This window comes from Cherax quadricarinatus, chromosome 5 (genome assembly GCF_038502225.1).
Source record: "Cherax quadricarinatus isolate ZL_2023a chromosome 5, ASM3850222v1, whole genome shotgun sequence".
NCBI lineage: Eukaryota > Metazoa > Arthropoda > Malacostraca > Decapoda > Parastacidae > Cherax > Cherax quadricarinatus.
In genome coordinates, this window is record NC_091296.1 from 26,796,407 (window position 1) to 26,817,683 (window position 21,277).

Genomic DNA, 21,277 nt, shown 5'->3' on the forward strand with positions numbered 1-21,277 from the left:
TCTTCTTCGTGTCACATTGCCGTGGTGGAAGAGAGTCGTTGTATTAAAAATCTAAATTGAGTACACAAATAATAATGGTTATATATAATGTTGGGTACTGGGAAATTGACTCAAATTTAAAACCTACGGGTTAAGGATTTATTTAATCTCTGTCAAGGAATGCTGAGACAAAGGAGAATTGAATATAGAGAAATATACTTAAAGAATTAATAAGATATTTCCAAGACCCGGTATCCTCTGTAATTCCACTATAACTACTTTCCTCAGGTGTGGTTTCCACAAGACCCAACGCTCCTTTATCTCCACAAAGCCTCCATCGGAAGTGATGTCTCCTCCTAACTTTCTTCCATTCTCTTCCTTCTTTTCCTGCTTACTCCAACTTACTCCTGTTTGCCAAGTCTATAAAGGGTTCATGACCTCAGACAGCAAGCCAAAACACATGACATTCATCACAACACAAAATACAAGTATCAGTTTTTCTGTATTTGTAATTATATTCTCAAATGCAACTGCGTGTGGCCCATAGGTAACCTAGGCAAAGTGACGGCCTTTCTGGTTACCAATTTCGTCTGAGTCAGTAATATCACACCAGAAATTTCAATGACTGGAGCTGCTTCAGAGCATTTACCTATTAATTATCGCATATTTCCATATTGAGCTCATAGGATTAGTGGAATTTAAAGAAAATCCATCAGAGTAGTCATTGAATTTTCAGGGATTTCCAATTTTTGTAAGTGTGGGTTTTAAATACTTAAGTTTTTCAAAAATGCAGTTTTTATTATGTGAATACATAAGCATCATCAGTTGGTCAATATTCATTTTTATGTTATAAAACACTTCAGTAAACATACACAAAATAGTTAATTTATGAATATATATCAGATTTCTTATGTTTGTAACACATTTTTGAAACTAACCAATAAAAATCATTGCATTTTATCAATAGGCCTAGGGTACAGAGGCCATGTGAGTGACCAGCTGAGAGTTTTAGCAAAAATTAGGAAACCACCGTTTTAACTAGCAGAAAATAAAATACCCTGAATCCATTTCTTCATGATACCATCACGTCCTCTTCTCTAAACTTACCCAAAAATCTTCCAAATTCACAATAATAGTAGATTTCGTATAGCTAATTGGAAGCTCTTAACAGGACGTGATATAACACTTTCGTGCTTAACAGCAGTAGAATATAGCATCATTAAGAGCTGTGTCGTCACCTTTCCCTTGTTTACCCTCAACCCGGGTCTGTATGCCGCAGATTATCTGGCCTGAAAAAAAAAAATAAATAATTTAGAAAGTCTGGAGGACTCTGCAAAGTGCATTTCGATTCATATTTAATTGGTGCGTCGGAGAAAAACTTTATACTTTATTCTGAATACAATGTAGCTTGGTTAATACAATGTAGCTTGGTTAATACAATGTAGCTTGGTTAATACAATGTAGCTTGGTTAATACAATGTAGCTTGGTTAATATAATGTAGCTTGGTTAATACAATGTAGCTTGGTTAATATAATGTAGCTTGGTTAATATAATGTAGCTTGGTTAATATAATGTAGCTTGGTTAATACAATGTAGCTTGGTTAATACAATGTAGCTTGGTTAATAATGTAGCTTGGTTAATACAATGTAGCTTGGTTAATACAATGTAGCTTGGTTAATACAGTGTAGCTTGGTTAATACAATGTAGCTTGGTTAATGCAATGTAGTTTGGTTAATGCAATGTAGTTTGGTTAATACAATGTAGCTTGGTTAATACAATGTAGCTTGGTTAATACAATGTAGCTTGGTTAATAATGTAGCTTGGTTAATAATGTAGCTTGGCTAATACAATGTAGTTTGTTTAATACAATGTAGTTTGGTTAATACAATGTAGCTTGGTTAATAATGTAGCTTGGTTAATACAATGTAGTTTGGTTAATACAATGTAGCTTGGTTAATACAATGTAGCTTGGTTAATACAATGAAGTTTGGTTAATACAATGTAGCTTGGTTAATACAATGTAGTTTGGTTAATACAATGTAGTTTGGTTAATACAATGTAGCTTGGTTAATAATGTAGCTTGGTTAATACAATGTAGTTTGGTTAATACAATGTAATTTGGTTAATGTAGTTTGGTTAATACAATGTAGTTTGGTTAATACAATGTAGTTTGGTTAATACAATGTAGTTTGGTTAATAATGTAGTTTGGTTAATACAATGTAACTTGGTTAATACAATGTAGCTTGGTTAATACAATGTAGTTTGGTTAATACAATGTAGTTTGGTTAATACAATGTTGTTTGGTTAATACAATGTAGTTTGGTTAATGTAGTTTGGTTAATACAATGTAGCTTGGTTAATAATGTAGCTTGGTTAATACAATGTAGTTTGGTTAATACAATGTAGTTTGGTTAATAATGTTTGGTTAATACAATGTAGCTTGGTTAATATAATGTAGTTTGGTTAATGTAGTTTGGTTAATACAATGTAGTTTGGTTAATACAATGTAGCTTGGTTAATAATGTAGCTTGGTTAATACAATGTAGTTTGGTTAATACAATGTAGTTTGGTTAATACAATGTAGTTTGGTTAATACAATGTAGTTTGGTTAATACAATGTAGCTTGGTTAATACAATGTAGCTTGGTTAATACAATGTAGTTTGGTTAATAATGTAGCTTGGTTAATAATGTAGCTTGGTTAATAATGTAGTTTGGTTAATAATGTAGTTTGGTTAATGTAGTTTGGTTAATAATTTAGTTTGGTTAATAATGTAGTTTGGTTAATAATGTAGTTTGGTTAATAATTTAGTTTGGTTAATAATGTAGTTTGGCTAATAATGTAGTTTAGTTAATAATGTAGTTTGGTTAATAATGTAGTTTGGTTAATAATGTAGTTTGGTTAATAATGTAGTTTGGTTAATAACGTAGTTTGGTTAATAATGTAGTTTGGTTAATAACGTAGTTTGGTTAATAATGTAGTTTGGTTAATAATGTAGTTTGGTTAATAACGTAGCTTGGTTAATACAATGTAGTTTGGTTAATAACGTAGTTTGGTTAATAATGTAGTTTGGTTAATAATGTAGTTTGGTTAATAATGTAGTTTGGTTAATAATGTAGTTTGGTTAATAATGTAGTTTGGTTAATAACGTAGTTTGGTTAATAACGTAGTTTGGTTAATAATGTAGTTTGGTTAATAACGTAGTTTGGTTAATAATGTAGTTTGGTTAATAATGTAGTTTGGTTAATAACGTAGTTTGGTTAATAATGTAGTTTGGTTAATAACGTAGTTTGGTTAATAATGTAGTTCGGTTAATAATGTAGTTTGGTTAATACAATCTAGTTTGGTTAATAACGTAGTTTGGTTAATGTAGTTTGGTTAATACAATGTAGTTTGGTTTATAACGTAGTTTGGTTAATAATGTATCTTGGTTAATACAATGTAGTTTGTTTAATAATGTATCTTGGTTAATACAATGTAGTTTGGTTAATAATGTAGCTTGGTTAATACAATGCAGTTTGGTTAATGTAGTTTGGTTAATACAATGTAGTTTGGTTAATAACGTAGTTTGGTTAATAATGTAGCTTGGTTAATACAATGTAGTTTGGTTAATAGTGTAGTTTGGTTAATAATGTAGCTTGGTTAATACAATGTAGTTTGGTTAATAATGTAGTTTGGTTAATAATGTAGTTTGGTTAATGTAGTTTGGTTAATAATGTAGTTTGGTTAATAATATAGTTTGGTTAATAATGTAGTTTCGTTAATAATGTTTGGTTAATAATGTAGCTTGGTTAATAATGTAGTTTGGTTAATAATGTAGTTTGGTTAATGTAGTTTGGTTAATAATGTAGTTTGGTTAATAATGTAGTTTGGTTAATGTAGTTTGGTTAATAATGTTGTTTGGTTAATAATGTAGTTTGGTTAATAATGTAGCTTGGTTAATAATGTAGTTTGGTTAATAACGTAGTTTGGTTAATAATGTAGTTTGGTTAATAATGTAGTTTGGTTAATAATGTAGTTTGGTTAATGTAGTTTGGTTAATAATGTAGTTTGGTTAATGTAGTTTGGTTAATAATGTAGTTTGGTTAATGTAGTTTGGTTAATAATGTAGTTTGGTTAATGTAGTTTGGTTAATAATGTAGCTTGGTTAATAATGTAGTTTGGTTAATAACGTAGTTTGGTTAATAATGTAGTTTGGTTAATAATGTAGTTTGGTTAATAATGTAGTTTGGTTAATAATGTAGTTTGGTTAATAATGTAGCTTGGTTAATAATGTAGTTTGGTTAATAACGTAGTTTGGTTAATAATGTAGTTTGGTTAATAACGTAGTTTGGTTAATAATGTAGCTCGGTTAATAATGTAGTTTGGTTAATAATGTAGCTTGGTTAATACAATGTAGTTTGGTTAATAACGTAGTTTGGTTAATAATGTAGTTTGGTTAATACAATGTAGTTTGGTTAATAACGTAGTTTGGTTAATAATGTATCTTGGTTAATACAATGTAGTTTGTTTAATAATGTATCTTGGTTAATACAATGTAGTTTGGTTAATAATGTAACTTGGTTAATACAATGCAGTTTGGTTAATAATGTAGTTTGGTTAATACAATGTAGTTTGGTTAATAACGTAGTTTGGTTAATAATGTAGCTTGGTTAATACAATGTAGTTTGGTTAATAGTGTAGTTTGGTTAATAATGTAGCTTGGTTAATACAATGTAGTTTGGTTAATAATGTAGTTTGGTTAATAATGTAGTTTGGTTAATAATGTAGTTTGGTTAATAATGTTTGGTTAATAATGTAGTTTGGTTAATGTAGTTTGGTTAAAAATGTAGCTTGGTTAATAATGTAGTTTGGTTAATAATGTAGTTTGGTTAATGTAGTTTGGTTAATAATGTTGTTTGGTTAATAATGTAGTTTGGTTAATAATGTAGTTTGGTTAATAATGTAGCTTGGTTAATAATGTAGCTTGGTTAATAATGTAGTTTGGTTAATAATGTAGCTTGGTTAATAATGTAGTTTGGTTAATAATGTTGTTTGGTTAATAATGTAGTTTGGTTAATAATGTTGTTTGGTTAATAACGTAGTTTGGTTAATAATGTAGTTTGGTTAATAATGTAGTTTGGTTAATAATGTAGCTTGGTTAATAATGTAGCTTGGTTAATAATGTAGTTTGGTTAATAATGTAGCTTGGTTAATACAATGTAGTTTGGTTAATAGGAAAACATCTTTTCTTTTTTATAGATAAGTGTTTTAGAAAAAACATAAATGTAGTATAATGTGATTCTTGACTACGTTTCGCCCACACAGTGGGTTTTATCAAGTCGCAATTCAGATATGTTTGTGACTTGATAAAGTCCACTGAGTGGGCGAAATGTAGTCACTGAAGGTTCGCATTTTACTGCATTTGTGTCTATTTTTCCATCGTGTCGGTATTTTATACCATTTATCTCCAGATAAATGTTTTGTTACAAGATAATAACTGAAAAAGCAATATTATAAACCAATAAAGTTATCAATAATGTAATATATATATATATATATATATATATATATATATATATATATATATATATATATATATATATATATATATATATATAATATGCTGTTGGGAGTACACAAAGAGTGGTAAGGTTCAAGCCCACAATCTGTCAGTCCTAGAATTACCAGCTCGGTGTCTCAGCCATCTGCGCCTCAGAGAGTCCTAAGAATTCTTCAGCCAGACTTACTGGATGTGTTTGGGAAAAATCTTCGATTCCGCCAGCATCCAGTGATTGTCTAGTTCCTGTTCTTTCTACGTTGCTTGTCAGCGTGTTTGAAGCGCACAATGAAAGAACGGAACAACTCAGTGGAATGGTGGGGATTCGAAACGGCCGTCTATGATTACCGACAGTGGCATTAGTCCACTGCAACACAGGATTGTAAGGTTTTCTTCGGCGGTCGCCAGATGAGTCACTTGCAACTGGCGGGGTGGACCTTGCTAAATAACTTGTGATCGGGTTCCCGTTGGTAGGCATCATCCACCTCCCAGGACTGTGGTTCGCGATATCTTGGAACACTTTGTGGTGTAGTGGGCTAAAAATTTACTGAAAATGTTACTAAAGATAGCGATACACGAGATACAGTTTGGTGTTGCTCTTTTTAAGTGTTGTGGATGGTGTGAGGTTCACAACACTACACAAAAGTAGTCACTCACCACTTGGGCAGTTTTGCCAGGAGCTCCAGGTTCCCCAGCCGGTTCCTCCTCCTCTGAGTTCTTCACCGTTCTCACAGCGCATGTCCAGGTCGTTGGCGGCTGTGTCGTCACCATTGCCGCCTTGATTTCCCTCAACACGCATTCTAATTGCGTTCAAGCGGCCGTTACGGCATTGGCGTTTGCCTGTAAAGAAATGTTTATCAACATGCTATATGATAATAATATTATCTTCTTTCCTTCATTTTTTAAATTGTTTCTACAGTGTAAGTAGTGTTCAATTCCTTTCAAAATAAGTAATGTACAGTTGCGGTGAAAAGTTCCTCTACTCTCTCTCCTGAGCAGAAATAATATCTGGTAACTCAGACATAGTAGAAAGAGTAATTAAGACTATTTTCATGAGTGAATTAGCAACCAATCACGATGGTGATTGGTTGACAAAATTAATTGCCGGTATTTTCTGTGTGTCTATGTAAAAGTAGATTTATGAATACAGACATGAATTAATTACCGTTTGGATATTATATTCAGCATTATAAAACCAAAAAATTTATTTGAAAAGGTGACCGAATATACTGTAAGGGAAGTGGTATGATGACAGGACCGTAATCATCATACATCAGTCATATCTACTCAGGTGAAGCATAATTATGATGTACGAGTTGGATGATTGAAGAAGGATAGTCAGGTCCTACCATTACATCAAGTTCTAGAACATGGTGACAGACAAAACAGGAATGAGAAGTGTTAGCGGACTGCCTATTCCTTGATTGTAATAGAACTTTTGACACTGAACCTTATTAGGAATTAGTCCACAAACTAGATAAAATATGATTAAGGACACAATACAGGATATAGCATGAGTCTGAAACTATAGGATCGTTAGACAGGACATCAAGGACCTGTTGAGAGGCCGGCGAGGCCTCCCTCTGTTGGACTTTTGTCTCTGGGGTCAGTTTATGTTGTTGATGTATCTGGAGATTACCTTTTGTGTAGTATATTTAAAGGAGCGCGTGGAGGGGGCATATAACACTTAATACTATTCGCCGTGCACTTGTTGAGTACATATCTCCTCTGCCTTCGTTCGTGTTTATAATAATGGTTGACACACTGAGACGTTCTGTTTATACATAACTATTAATGATTTTGTCATTTTCCCATATGGTTTCAGGATGTGACATACAAAGTTTTCACACCTGTCTGGAACTTATACCTAATGAGTAATGTAAAAAAAAAAAGTACAAATTACGAAAATTCGCAACAAGCCTAGTGCCAGAGGTGAGAAGCTTAATATTGAATAAAGGAATAGAACCTTGTGATTTTAAAGGAAATAAGAAAACAGGAGATATAACATACGAGGAAATCCCAGCTAGAATTCATTCTCTGGCAAATTACTGAAAATCCAATATGACCACTTCATATGAAATATTCAAGTGGCATGGAAAAGTTGGACAAAGACAAAATTCGTAAGCAGTGGAAGCTCCGGCACGAGAGTTGACAGATGGAAGCTACGTGCTTAATTAAGTTAGAGACAGAGTAGGAAAATGCAAGACAACTACAGTGAAGTTGCACCAGTCAGTGGTTAAAATGGAAATATAATGGAACTAAAAAATTCACTCGAAATTCACGAGACAGGACCAAAAGTTAAAGTTTACTCCTCTCCTTTCTACAGCAACCTTAAATTGTATGCATTAATACACTCATACATAAGTATATCTCTAAGCTAGACCACGGTCTTAAGCTAACAGATAAGTCTGGCATCGCTAATACTCTAAGATACAATGAAATAACCAGTAGTGTGATCTATGGATAATTGGATAGTGGTTTATTCTGTCTACATATATTGCCCTATAATCTAGGTTAGCAACTTATAAAACTTGCTCGCCTGGTGAGGCTTATGGTCCAGCCTGAGCTTGCTAGATACGAACAGATCACAGAACGGGTGGGGATCGAACCTATGAGAAGTGAGTCCTAAAACTCACAGGCCATTGAGTTTTAGGACTCACTCGCCATGGGTTCAAGTCTCACTCATTCCATGATTTGTTTGCATTCGTGTTATTACGATTTTGAGAGCTGAGACACGAGCAGGTTGCGTGGACTTATATTCTCTCTAGGCTTGGCGACGAATCCTCACCAAACTTGAAAAATTTTGTAGCACATTTCTATGAGAATGTTAAATAAACCTCAACCCAACTTTACTGTGAGAAACTAAATTATTACTCAAATATGTTAACGTGGGTTATGGGGAAGAAAATGTTGAAAACGTCTTCAAGATGAAATTATTCTCTTCTCAGACTGAGTCCTCATAATATTATAGAAGTGTTACCCTCTTCCATATTATTCGTTCATTATAATTTCACGCGTCTACACTAACACACACAAATATTTCCTCAGAAAGTACTTGATATTAATCGTTCAGTGTAACTGACCGGTCCATTCTCCAAAGTCTTGGACACTGGAGGTGATTGTGCCCACTTCATTATTGCTCCCTGACCGACAGTAGAGCTGGATGGCATTCAAGGCTGTGTCATCTCCATCGATCGGGTATTCCACCTGTGGAAGAAAATCTTAGTCTTACTGCTGATCGTATCACTTAATGAAAAAATATGTGGATTTAACTTGAAGGCTGAGCAGCAGAGAACAGACACATATTAGTTTTAGCCAGTAATAATGTTTACGTTGACAACCTATTATATGCATCAGCCATATTGCAAATTAGATTCAAAAAAACAAATTATGAATCTTCTTTATTTACAGGAAAATATAAATAGTTAACTAGAAGTGAGAAAACAAATTAGGTAACTCAACAATATACAAATAAATTCTTCAAGTCTGAGTCGTTTGTTGTTCGCTTCCTTCATTTCTATGCAATAACTTGTGAATTCCTTTACTGAACACCTAAAATTTTCAACACTTTTATTCCTCAGTAAAAGCGAAGGTTAGAAATGTCCCTGGGTCTTAGCCACCATTCTCGATTTTTTATTATTTTATTTGTACATCTGCCCTTTTGAGACACGCAAGAAATGTCTGATCCATTACAAATTCATTAGACTTTTTCTCTGATCGGCAAGACGCTTCAGGGGATAAATCTCTCTGTTGCAGTCACTGAAATTTATCCGGTTAATGTTATTAGTTTTACTTACCCTAATCGCAAAACCGGTGGCATAGGAGTTACTTGGACAATACTCGGTGGGTCCCCAGTCACCCCACTGCATGCCATTGCCAGACCTGATACTACTTTGTCCGTTCACCGCGCCTGTGAAGAGTAATTCATTAGTAAAGTGGAATGATATCAGATAATAACATGTAGGAACCGCCATGAAGCAGAAGGATATTTTGAAATAAGAAAGATTCAGAATAAAACAGGGAGAGATGTAGAATGAATGAAAAAAGAGGAGAGAGGCAAGAATGAAATTTAGAGAGATTGAAATTAAATTATGATATCTTGAAAACACCGGACAAAGAAGTTTCAAAGAGCAAAACTACACAATGGTGGTAGTAACAAACTTTTATTTAGAAAGGTAGAAAGTGTTTTGATACCGACAATAAACATGTAAATAATTCATAACCATTGTAACTTGTTCAGCTATCAAAACTTTGTTGCCCAGTCCCTGGACCCATTACGTGAGTCTGTAATCTTTTGACTACCACCCACAGAATGAGTTTGGGGCTCATAATAAAGGTATTAACAACTACCGACAATATGGATTTAATTCTATTTGACACGATGCTTTTCGCTGTCTCCAGATAAGTATGCAGTTGTCTCATAGTGATACAAATGAGAAAAAAAAAGGGTTGTAGACTCTAGTAACGATGTGGAACACACGTGGTCAGCCAGAAGTGCCCAGGAAAGCCCGCCCTTGTTTACACATACAACGGAAAGGATGAAAATAATTTGGAGAAGTCTACAACTATTTGCCACCAAAGCTGTAGCTAGACTAGTACCGAACTTGCACACGAAAATCACCCACTACGAAAGCAAAAGACTTGGCAGACGATGCACCATCCCCCCAATGAAAAGCAGGGGTGTCACTAGCACGTTAAGAGACCATACAATAAGTGTCAGGGGCCCGAGACTGTTCAACTGCCTCCCAGCACACATAAGGGGGATTACCAACAGACCCCTGGCAGTCTTCAAGCTGGCACTGGACAAGCACCTAAAGTCAGTTCCGGATCAGCCGGGCTGTGGCTCGTATGTTGGTTTGCGTGCAGCCAGCAGCAACAGCCTGGTTGATCAGGCTCTGATCCACCAGGAGGCCTGGTCTCAGACCGGGCCGCGGGGGCGTTGACCCCCGGAACTCTCTCCAGGTAAACTCCAGGTAATAAATGGGAGATAGTCGATACTTCTTATATTAACAATACACTCAACTTTAACATTCTCCTGAATAGTCGATACCGGATACAGTGAGTGATTTTGTCTGTTTATTCATAAGGGAAAATAATTTAACTTTTTTCATAAAGCGACCCATTCAGTTGTACCAGCACTTGGGTGGGGCTCTGCGAGATGTATGTAATAACACACAGAAGAGTGATGTGGCCAACATTCCATGGCAGCAGCTACCACTAAATTCAGTGGTCCAAGTGAGATTATGCTATTCGTTAACTAGTACCTCAAGCTTACTCAAACCAACACTTGCTGCTACTGCTGCAGTGGCTCAACGCTCCACATCGACATCATGTATCCTCCAGAAGGAAAAACCTATAGTAGTTATTTTTTTTTCCTTCTCAGGTGTGCTTACGATAATTTGAAAGCGCAACTTCTGATCAGACTGGCATTTTCAACGGTGCTGAATCTCAGAGACTGGCTCTGAGTCTTTTATGTGTGTAGTACCAAATTCATTAATGAAATTAGAATGATGATTTATGTGGTAACTTTGGAAAATGGTTTAAGATCTTGAAGTTTCTCTGCAAGTATATCATATACGAAGAAAATATGAATTGTTATTGGACTGTGTAGGTGACATATTAACATCTAAAAAAGAAAAAGATAGTGATTTGGTCTGGTGATCATAAATGAGACACTTGTGCGACATTTAAGAACATAAGAACGAAGGAACACTGCAACAGGCCTACTGGCCCATGCGAGGCAGGTCCAAGTCTCCTACCGGCTTAAGCCAATGCACCCAACCTAGTCAGGTCAGGTCACCTTGACTTAAGGGAGGAACACGGCAACCGACCTGGTAGCACAAGCTAATCAGGTCTAACTCACACGCACCCACACCCGCTCATGTATTTATCCAACCTATTTTTAAAGCTACACAACGTTCTGGCCTCTATGACTGTACTTGGGAGTTTGTTCCACTCATCCACAACTCTATTACCAAACCAGTATTTTCTTATATCCTTCCTGAATCTGAATTTTTCTAACTTAAAACCATTGCTGCGAGTCCTGTCTAGGCTAGATATTTTCAGCACACTATTTACATCCCCTTTATTTATTCCTGTCTTCCATTTATGCACCTCAGTCATATCCCCCCTAATTCTACGTCTTTCTAGAGAGTGCAGATTCAGGGCTCTTAGTCTATCCTCACAGGGAAGGTTTCTGATACATGGGATCAACTTCGTCATCCTCCCCTGTACACCCTCCAGAGCACCCACATCCACTCTGCAATACGGTGACCAAAACTGTGCAGCATAATCTAAATGAGGCCCAACCAAGGATGCACAGGGTTGAAGAACAACCTGAGGACTCCCATCATCCATGCTTCCTGATATGAAGCCAAGGATTCTATCAGCTTTATTGCGAACACCCATGCACTGCTGTCCCGGTCTTAGACCACTGCCAACCAGAACTCCCAAATCTTTCTCGCAACCCGCACTACTAAGATCCACATTATTTAGTTTATATGTGGCACGGCCACTGTCCTGTCCAACATTTAGAACTTTGCATTTGTCTATATTAAACTGCATCTGCCACCTCTCCGACCACTGCACCAGTCCACCCAAATCTTCCTGGAGCGCTCCAACGTCCTCGTCAGAATGAACTCGACGGCCCACCTTGGTGTCATCGGCAAACTTGCCCATGTCGCTCCCTATGCCCTCATCCATGTCGCCTATGCAGATTGTGAACAGCAGGGGGCCGTGACGCCTCCCCACTCCAACCTCCCCCCACCCATGCAAACTCCCTGCTGCCCACTTGTCAACCATGCCCCCATCCAGGAAAAAATTTCTCCTCCCACTCCATGTACCTTCGGTATCATTATTCTGGAAACATTTCTCCAGCCAGTGACTTCTTCAGTCCAATAGAATGAACAGTAGAATAGGAGCTCATATAAACTTTGTTCTGTGATACCTTAAGAATGCCTCATCTGAATGGCATCAAACTTAGAATGTTGGTGCACGTAATTTTAAACAAGATTCGGATTAGCATTAGCCTCTGTAAGAGCAAATTCGCTTATTTTTAATAAATATGTTTAGATATTGGTTATCATGTGACAATAATAAGACAAACCCTTCTGATCGCCTTCAGACATTATGGGTTTATGACTCATCCTTAGTGGAAGATTGAAATTAGAAATAGGGTGTGTAGGTATAAATTTACCAATTTAACCGAAGAAATTGGGATATTTACTTCCACGCGATGACATGAAGATATTTTCTAACCAGTTTCAAACTTTAAACACTGGTGTTTAAAGGATCACATTGTTAGTGGACTGTTGGTGCCACATTACCATTTTTATTAAACAAAATGATGGTTATCATAACGCCATATATTGTTTATCAATATTCCCTTTCACCACTGAGGCGATATTGACTTAATTCACCTCACTCCGGGGACTTCCTCCAAACAGTTCCCATATCGGCAATGGGAACGCGACTCGACCCTAAGACCCTCCGTATTGCAGTGGCTCTGCGCCTTGCTGCCCCAATTCACACAGAATATACGTGTATTTGCGGCGAAGCGCAAGCAGACCAATACGGTCTACATGGTCTTAACTGTTCCAAAACCAAGGGCTGGCATGCAAGACAATGAGGTCAACGACATCATTAAGAGAACCCTTGCTACAGCTGGATGCCCAGCCGAGAGGGAGCCCCGATCACTAACAGACAACAATACCCACACTCAGCAAACCGCCCCAACGGGATCACCATCTATCCTTGGAAGAATGGCAAGCTCTTAGCATGGGACTATACCTGTGTGTCCACACTGACTGACACCTATATCCATCACAGTGTGGGGCGACAGGGAGGAGCTGCTGACCACAGGGAGGAGTACAAGATCAGCAAGTACAGGGACATTAGCCAACAGTATCAATTTGTCCTAGTGGGATCAGAGACCTTGGGATCATGGGGAAAAAATGCCACACGTTTCCTTAAAGAATTGGGTTCCAGACTCATCGACACCACTAGGGACCCAAGGGCAGCCACGTTCATGTTCTTGCGCCTCAGCGTAGCCATCCAGAGGGGAAATGCTTGCTGCATACTTGACTCGCATCCAGCCTCGGAGGAGCTGGAGGAAATTCATGATCTTTGATACATTGTGTCATTGTATTCATGTTTGTATTTTCTGTAAATGTATTCTGTTTATTAATAAATGTTCACATAGAATATAAAATATACAGGGGTGGTAGAAGAAAATATTCAAACAGCTCCGGGGAGAACCTTGAGTTTTCCCTGAGGTGCGTTTGTCTTCTCTGAGGATGAGGGTCCCCATTCCAGCTATAGAGGTGGTAATTCCCTACATATATATATATATATATATATATATATATATATATATATATATATATATATATATATATATATGCAGTAAACAAAATGAAAATGAGAACTACACATAATGGGCAAACTTTTTAACAGTAGAGATTTAATTTGGTCAAGATAACTTAGACTGTTTTAGATTTTAAAAGGAAACTTGCTTACCCGTGAAATATCATGGAAGGAACCCAGGAACCGCTTTGCTTACCTGCGAGGCAGACCAGGAAGGCCAGTGTGTTCCTCATCCTCTCCAGAATCTGCAACATTGGATTGTATCCCTCAGTCACCTTATACAAAATAAGTATCATGTTCAAATAAGCCCTAAAAAGACATTGTATTTCGTAAAACCTGTAGTATAGCTAAAATGACCGTCAGATTTTTCTTTCCTCTTCCTTCGTCCACTTCATATTGCTCATAATACGAGAGCCTCGTCCTCTTAACTTCAAATTTTGAAATCTTGTATACAATAACCAGGTGATGAATATCACACAAGAGCAACACCTGGGTATCTTTACCCAAATAACTCGCACATAGAAGAGAAAAACTTACGACGATGTTTCGCCCCGACTGGTACCATTTACAAGTTATACTAACACGAGCGTGTGGAGATTTTTCGCCTGCCAGTGGCATTGTCAGTGCGATACAGAGGTATTTGAAGTCAAGACGAGGCTTTCTTAGAAAAAAAGATATATATATAATAATTACTGACATTTATAACAATAAATGGAATAGTTGAGGTGATGCCAATCGTTTTTACAAGTGTAACCTGACCTTCAAGACATCTAACCTTACCTGGAGTTTACCTGGGAAGGGTTTCTGGGGTCAACGCCCCCGCGGGCCGGCTGGAGACCAGGCCTCGTGATGGATCAGGACCTGATCAATCAGGCTGTTTCTGCTGGCCGCACGCAAACTGACGTACGAACCAGCGCCTGGCTAGTCAGGTACTGACTTTAGGGCGCTAGTTATAATCCATCTCTGAAACCTGGTTGGATGATACGGTGACTGACGACGAGGTCAAAATAGATGGTTACAATATAAAACGCTTAGATAGGAACAGAAAGGGTGGTGGAGTATGTGCCTACATTAGAAATGACTTAGCTTACAACCCAAGCCCTGATTTAAATAACAATAAACTGGAGATTCTATGGTTTGAAGTGCTGCTTCCCAAGACCAAACCCATCTTAGTAGGAACTAGTTACCGCCCTCCTACCCAGGACCAGTTCTTAGAAGACTTTTTCCAGAGTCTTGTCCGGACTTGAAAATAATTGCGAGACAATAATACTGGGCGACTTCAATATCTGTTTTCAGCAGTAAAATAACGGGCTATGCAAAAGGTATAAGCAAATTCTAGGTTTAAATAGTTACACTCAACTAATTAATACACCAACCCGGATCACACAGTTCTCAGCCACCCTAATTGACCACATACTTTGTAACCGCTCTGAGAACATTAGTCAGTCAGGCGTCATTACCACAGGTCTTAGTGATCATTTCATCATTTACTGCACCAGGAAAATCACTAGGGATAGGATAGGCCTACAAAGGACAATAAAAATGAAGTCAACTAGAAACTACAGTAAAGAAACACTGGTAAATAGGCTTCACAATTGTGACTGGACAGATAACAAGTTGCACGGACGTAAATGATGCCTGGGAAAAATTCAAAACAATGTTCACTACCATCCTTGATAATATTACACCAGTTAAAGAGGTCAGGATTAAACGAAGAACTGAACCCTGGATGACTACTGAGATATTAGATAATATGAAATTCAGAGACCAGCTGCTAAAAAGATTTAAAGCAAACAGACAGGATATTGCAGCACTAAATGAATTCCAAAGGGTGAGGAACAGAGTGCAGAGACTTATAAAAGGAGAAAAGGCAAAGCACTATTGCTCAAAAATTGAAGAGTATAAGCATAACCCCAGAAAGCTCTGGCAACAGCTAAAACAGTTGGGGTATAGCCATAAGCCAGTAGATAGGTCTAACATAGTACTCACTATCGATAATGAGGTATGCCACGAAACATCTAAGTTGGCAAATTGCTTTAATTCCTACTACACACCCCTCAAGGAAGGTTCCTTGATGTTGGTGAGGGGCTCTTGATTTAGGGAATTGGATCTGTGCTCCAGTTCCCCGAATTAAGCCTGAATGCCTTCCACATCCCCCCCAGGCGCTGTATAATCCTCCGGGTTTAGCGCTTCCCCCTTGATTATAATAGTAATCCTACTACACATCTGTTGCATCAACACTAGTAAGTAAACTACCAGCTGCATCAAATACCTTTAACACAGACTCTGATAAGTTTCAAACATACTATACCAATAAAGGGGTAACCCCAAACAGTTGTCAACTAGTAAGTGTATCTCATGACTTTATTCAAAAAGAACTAAGCAGGTTAAACCCAACTAAGAGCACAGGCCCTGATAACATCCCGTCTAAGTTCCTAAAAGATGGTGCTTCTGAACTGTCACTCCCTATTGCTCACATAATAAATCTATCAATCACCACTAATACCGTACCGGATGGGTTCAAGGAGGCCAGAGTTACTCCTATCTTCAAGAAAAATAGTAGGTCTGATGTAAGCAACTATAGGCCTGTTAGTATACTCAGTATAATATCCAAAATTCTAGAGAGGGCGGTGTACTCTCAAGTAGTTAAATACCTTAATGATGACAATTCTCTATAGCTATCATAGGTATGGTAACCTTAGACCTGCAAAAGGCCTTCGATACTGTCAACCACAATATATTATGTAAGAAACTTCAAGCTATCGGTATAGGTTCTGTAGACTGGTTTAAGTCCTGCCTTAGCAACAGGAGACAAATTGTCAAAATCAACAAAACGGAATCAGAACCCCTGCCGATAGCATGTGGAGTTCCCCAAGGTAGTATTCTGGGTCCCTTATTATTCTTATGTTATGTAAATGACATGCCTGTCAGTGTCAAGTGCAAACTCCTACTGTATGCAGATGACAGTGTCAGGTAAAGACCCAAAAGATATTGCTAATATTTTAACACTGGAACTGGAGTCCTGCAGCAAATGGTTAGTAGACAACAAACTATCATTACATCTCGGGAAAACTGAAGCCATTCTCTTTGGCACGAAACATAAACTGAGAAGGGTAAATAATTTTAATGTCCAGTGTAATGGGGAACCCATCACTTTGGTTTCATCAGTAAAATATCTGGGAATCCCCTTTGACCCATGCATGTCAGGAGAATTGATAGGGAACAGTGTAGTAAAGAAAGCGAATGCCAGACTGAAGTTCCTGTATAGACAAGCACAGTGTCTACCTACTGAGGCTCGCAGGACCTTATGTCTAGCCCTTATACAATGCCATATGGATTACGCTTACCTTTCATGGTACTCTGCCTTGACAAAAAAACTGAAAGATAGACTGCAAATCACCCAGAACAAAATCGTAAGATTCATCCTGGGGCTGGGACCAAGAGAGCATGTAGGCCAGAATGAATTACAGCAGTTGGATATGCTGAATATTGAAGCTAAATCATGTTTATAAAATTGCTCACAGTGTCCAGAATATCTTGCTGTCAATTTTGTCAAGGTTGGGAACCAAAGCAATCATAGTACTAGGGGGAGAGAGCACAACTTTGTAGTACCCACAGTCAGTGGCCAGGCTTCAAACACCTTTTATTGTACAGCAATAAAGGAATGGAACAGACTACCCACACATGTCAAAGCCAGTCATAGCATGAACCAGTTCAAGAAGAGTGTCAAAAGGTGTCTGATGAATGTAGCTACAGAAAGGGAGGGGAATGATTTTCTATTTTTTAGCTAACATACGTGTAAATTTTACCTTATTCCTAGTAATGACCCTCGTATTGTAGATAGTCTTAATGACCCTCGTGTAGTAGATAGTCTTTTTAGTATGATAATAAGATGTTATCTTCATTATAGAATAATAAGAAAATATTATAACCTTTATATTATAATAATAAGGTAAAAGGACCCCAATGGAAATAAGTCACTCTGTCTGACTTTTTTGGGTTATCCCAGGTTCTCTACACATATGCTGCTATGTATGATAATTCTATGTAACTGTATTTGTGTATACCTGAATAAACTTTCTGCCTGTCCAGTACCTTCTTGAAGGCAGTCAGGGATCTATTGGTAATCCCCCTTATGTATGCTGGGAGGCAGCTAAACAGTCTTGTGCCCCTGACGCCTACTGTGTTGTTTCCTAGTGTACTCGTGGCCCTCTTACCTTCAAGACTGGTACGGCAATAATCAGTGGTACTGTACTGGGTGTCGAGGGTCAGTGATCGAGTGAGGATACATGAACGATGCTTCGAGACTTTATAACCTGCTCACTGATGTGAAAGGTAGTCGCCAGGTACAAGATAAACTATAATTTAAGATATAAGAAACAGTTATGGATGCTCGTATTGTCTTAGGGATATCTTTATTTTATATAAATTTCATGCATATAACAAATTTGTGTACTAGACGATAATGACAATTCACAAAATATGATTGGATAATTTGGGATAATTGGTATCTTTTCTGAGGAAGGATGATTACACGGGGGATTCCCTGCACAAGTCTCCTAGATAATAATAGTAAAAATATATAGTTATATTATAGCTATTTTTTCAAGGGGTGAACCGGTAAGCCAGCTACTGACCATCATAAAACTAAGACCTAACCTAAGTGTATTAAAGCGAGCACAGATGTGCTTTCAATTGTTTCTCGTTACAAGATGCTGTACAAAGGATTTTTTTTTTAAACACAGCTCATGTTTATCACAGTTCAACCTTACTATCTATAACATGATTACTCTGGATAATCCCGAGATTCGTCTGCTGATGGAGAGCATTATCTACCACTTGGTGTCTTATGTTTTTTAGACAAGCTTCGTGACTTTGGTTATATATATATATATATATATATATATATATATATATATATATATATATATATATATATATATATATATATATATATATCAATACTGCGACTAGCCAAGAATTCGAACCCATGTCGTTTTGGTCTGCCTAATAGTGAGCGAAAATCACACATGATGCTCTAAACTACAGGACCACACAATCCTACAAGAAATAAGCACACTGCCTAGCTACGTGTGTTACCCTTGGTCCGAGGACATACGGTGGTGTGGGTAGATTATAAGCTGTTTGAATACAACTCTGTGTGGTCTGCAAATGCAGGAACAATTGGGCTTTAGCTTGGGTTGTGTGCAACGGCCGTGAAAAATGATCTTATGGATTATGTGTAGATATTCAAAAATTGTCCACTTAGGATCAGGAATTTTTATGGGGTCTGCCCAAATGATAGCCACCTGTGGGAAAAAATTTTCATCTATACTAAAAGAGACAAACACCAAAACAACCTTCTTAGAAAACTTAACAGCCTTGTATAACAGTCGGGAAAATAAAAGGAGTGGGCTAGATGGAGCTGTCACCCCTGGTGCTGGTGCTGTCTTGGAGGACAGTATGTGTAAGAATACAGAAATGAAAGTTAGTGCACCGGAGGGGTATGGGGATCCTGGCGTTGGGGAAATAAGTATAGACAAAAATATGTGAATTCCAGAGTTACAAAATAGCTGTACTACTGGAGACGGAAAAAACGAGGATGATGCCCCGAGAAATAGTGTACATACACGACCAGTAAAAACTGGTGGAGGCACCATTGTTAGTACAAGTGCTGTGGAAAGTGGGGAGTCAGAAAATACACCTGTACATGTCAGAAACAATCATTTGCTTGGAACTACGAAACACCTCAATTGACGTAGTTGAAGTTTTGGCAGTTAAGATCGAAAACCAAAACCTTGTCATCCTGGTTGTATACAAGACTTCGGTTACAACTTCCCAACAATTCAAGGAACAACTTTTGAAAATTCACCGTTGTCTGGAAAAATCTTCCAACTCCTGCCTCAAATATCTTGCTGCTGGGGGATTTCAACTTAAGACACCTAAAATGGAGGAATGTAGCAAATAATGTTTTAGCAGAGATAACCCCCAGGGAGCAGCTCAGATGAAAATTCAAAGACACATGAGTTATTACATCTCTGCACCAGACTCATCTTAAACCAGCAAATAACAGAGCCAACAACAGCAAAAAAAAAAATACACAGGACCTCATCTTCATTAACAACGACGATCTGTTACAAAAATAACTATCAAAAACAATACACTAAAATCACAACATAATAGAGATAAAAACATGTATGCTCAGGGCTTATGACCAGCAAAATGTGGTTACTTATGAGGGTGTCTTCACCAAATATTACTTCAGTAAGAAAAACTTACTGTTAAGTAAAATTAACCATGTCCTAAATAAAACAAGCTGGGAAGATAGCCTAAACAATATGGATCCGAACCTCTCCCTACAAAGAATTAGCTCTGTATCAATTGAAGTATGCTCAAGGCACATTCTTTAAGAAAAAAGGGACTAGAGAGATACGTCCTATACAGGAGAAGGCGAAGTATCACAGATCTGCTGAAACGGGTCAGTATATCTGAAATACGAAGGGACGCACTGGCCAGAGAAATAGCAAATGTCGAACTTAAGATCAAGGAATCTTACTGGAGACAAACTCAAGAAGAACTAAAAATCATAAATAAAATTGAAAGAAAAAATAATTCTTTTCTTATGCCAAATCTAAGGTGAAAACATCAAGTATTGGACCCCTGTTTATACGAGATGTGACTGACACAGATGACAGCAAAGAAATAAGTGAGATACTCAAGTCCCAATGTGACTCAATGTTCAGTAAACCGTTAACCAGACTAAGATTCGACAACCTAAATGAGTGTTTTATGACCGAGACTCAAAATCTGGTCAAATAAAAAATCTCTGATATTATCCTAACACCACATGACATACAAAGGGCAATAAATGACATTCCCATGCACTCTGCCCCAAGCCCAGTTTCGTGGAACTGTGTGTTCATCAAAAACTTCAAGACGCCCCTATCACGTGCCTTTAGCATTCTATGGAGAGGGAGTACGGGCACAGGAGTCATTGCACAGTCACTAAAAACAACAGACATAGCCCCATTCCACAAAGGTGCAGAAGCAAGATCGCCACCCATCTAGATGCCCATCAGCTACATAACCCAGGGCAACGTGAGTTTAGAGCAGGCCGCTCCTGCCTATCCCAACTACTAGACCACTATGACAAGGTCCTGGATGCTCCAGAGGACAAACAAAATGCATATATAGTATACACAGATATTGTGAAATCTTTCGACAAGTGCGACCATGGTGTAATAGTACACAAAATCCGTGATAAAGGAATAACAGGAAGAGTTGGTACATGGATATGTAACTTCCTAATAAACGGAACACAGAGTATTAGTAAACAGTGTAAAGTCTGAGATGGCTACAGTGAAAAATTCTGCTCCACAAGGCACAGTACTCG

At 37.5% G+C, this 21,277-nt stretch overlaps 2 protein-coding genes across 4 annotated transcripts in view; one reads left to right on the forward strand and one right to left on the reverse strand.

The window, feature by feature from the left end:
• The window catches only part of ApepP (Aminopeptidase P), a 352,561-nt gene that overhangs the window by 115,500 nt on the left and 215,784 nt on the right, over positions 1 to 21,277 (forward strand). The window lies entirely within an intron of this gene.
• LOC128684794 (vitelline membrane outer layer protein 1 homolog) lies at positions 757 to 18,193 on the reverse strand. 3 transcript variants are annotated; one of them, XM_053771070.2, is made up of 6 exons: positions 18,102 to 18,193; positions 14,081 to 14,129; positions 9,318 to 9,430; positions 8,604 to 8,727; positions 6,178 to 6,360; positions 757 to 1,268 (listed from the first exon to the last, which is right to left on the reverse strand). In XM_053771070.2, the coding sequence occupies exons 2-6, from the start codon at positions 14,115 to 14,117 to the stop codon at positions 1,174 to 1,176; spliced, it is 552 nt and encodes a 183-aa protein (XP_053627045.1). In that variant the 5' UTR covers positions 14,118 to 14,129; positions 18,102 to 18,193; the 3' UTR covers positions 757 to 1,173. The 3 variants fall into 3 exon arrangements, with proteins under 3 accessions (XP_053627045.1, XP_053627047.1, XP_053627046.1); XM_053771072.2 differs by lacking the exon at positions 18,102 to 18,193 and adding an exon at positions 17,952 to 17,974; XM_053771071.2 differs by lacking the exon at positions 18,102 to 18,193 and adding an exon at positions 14,665 to 14,854.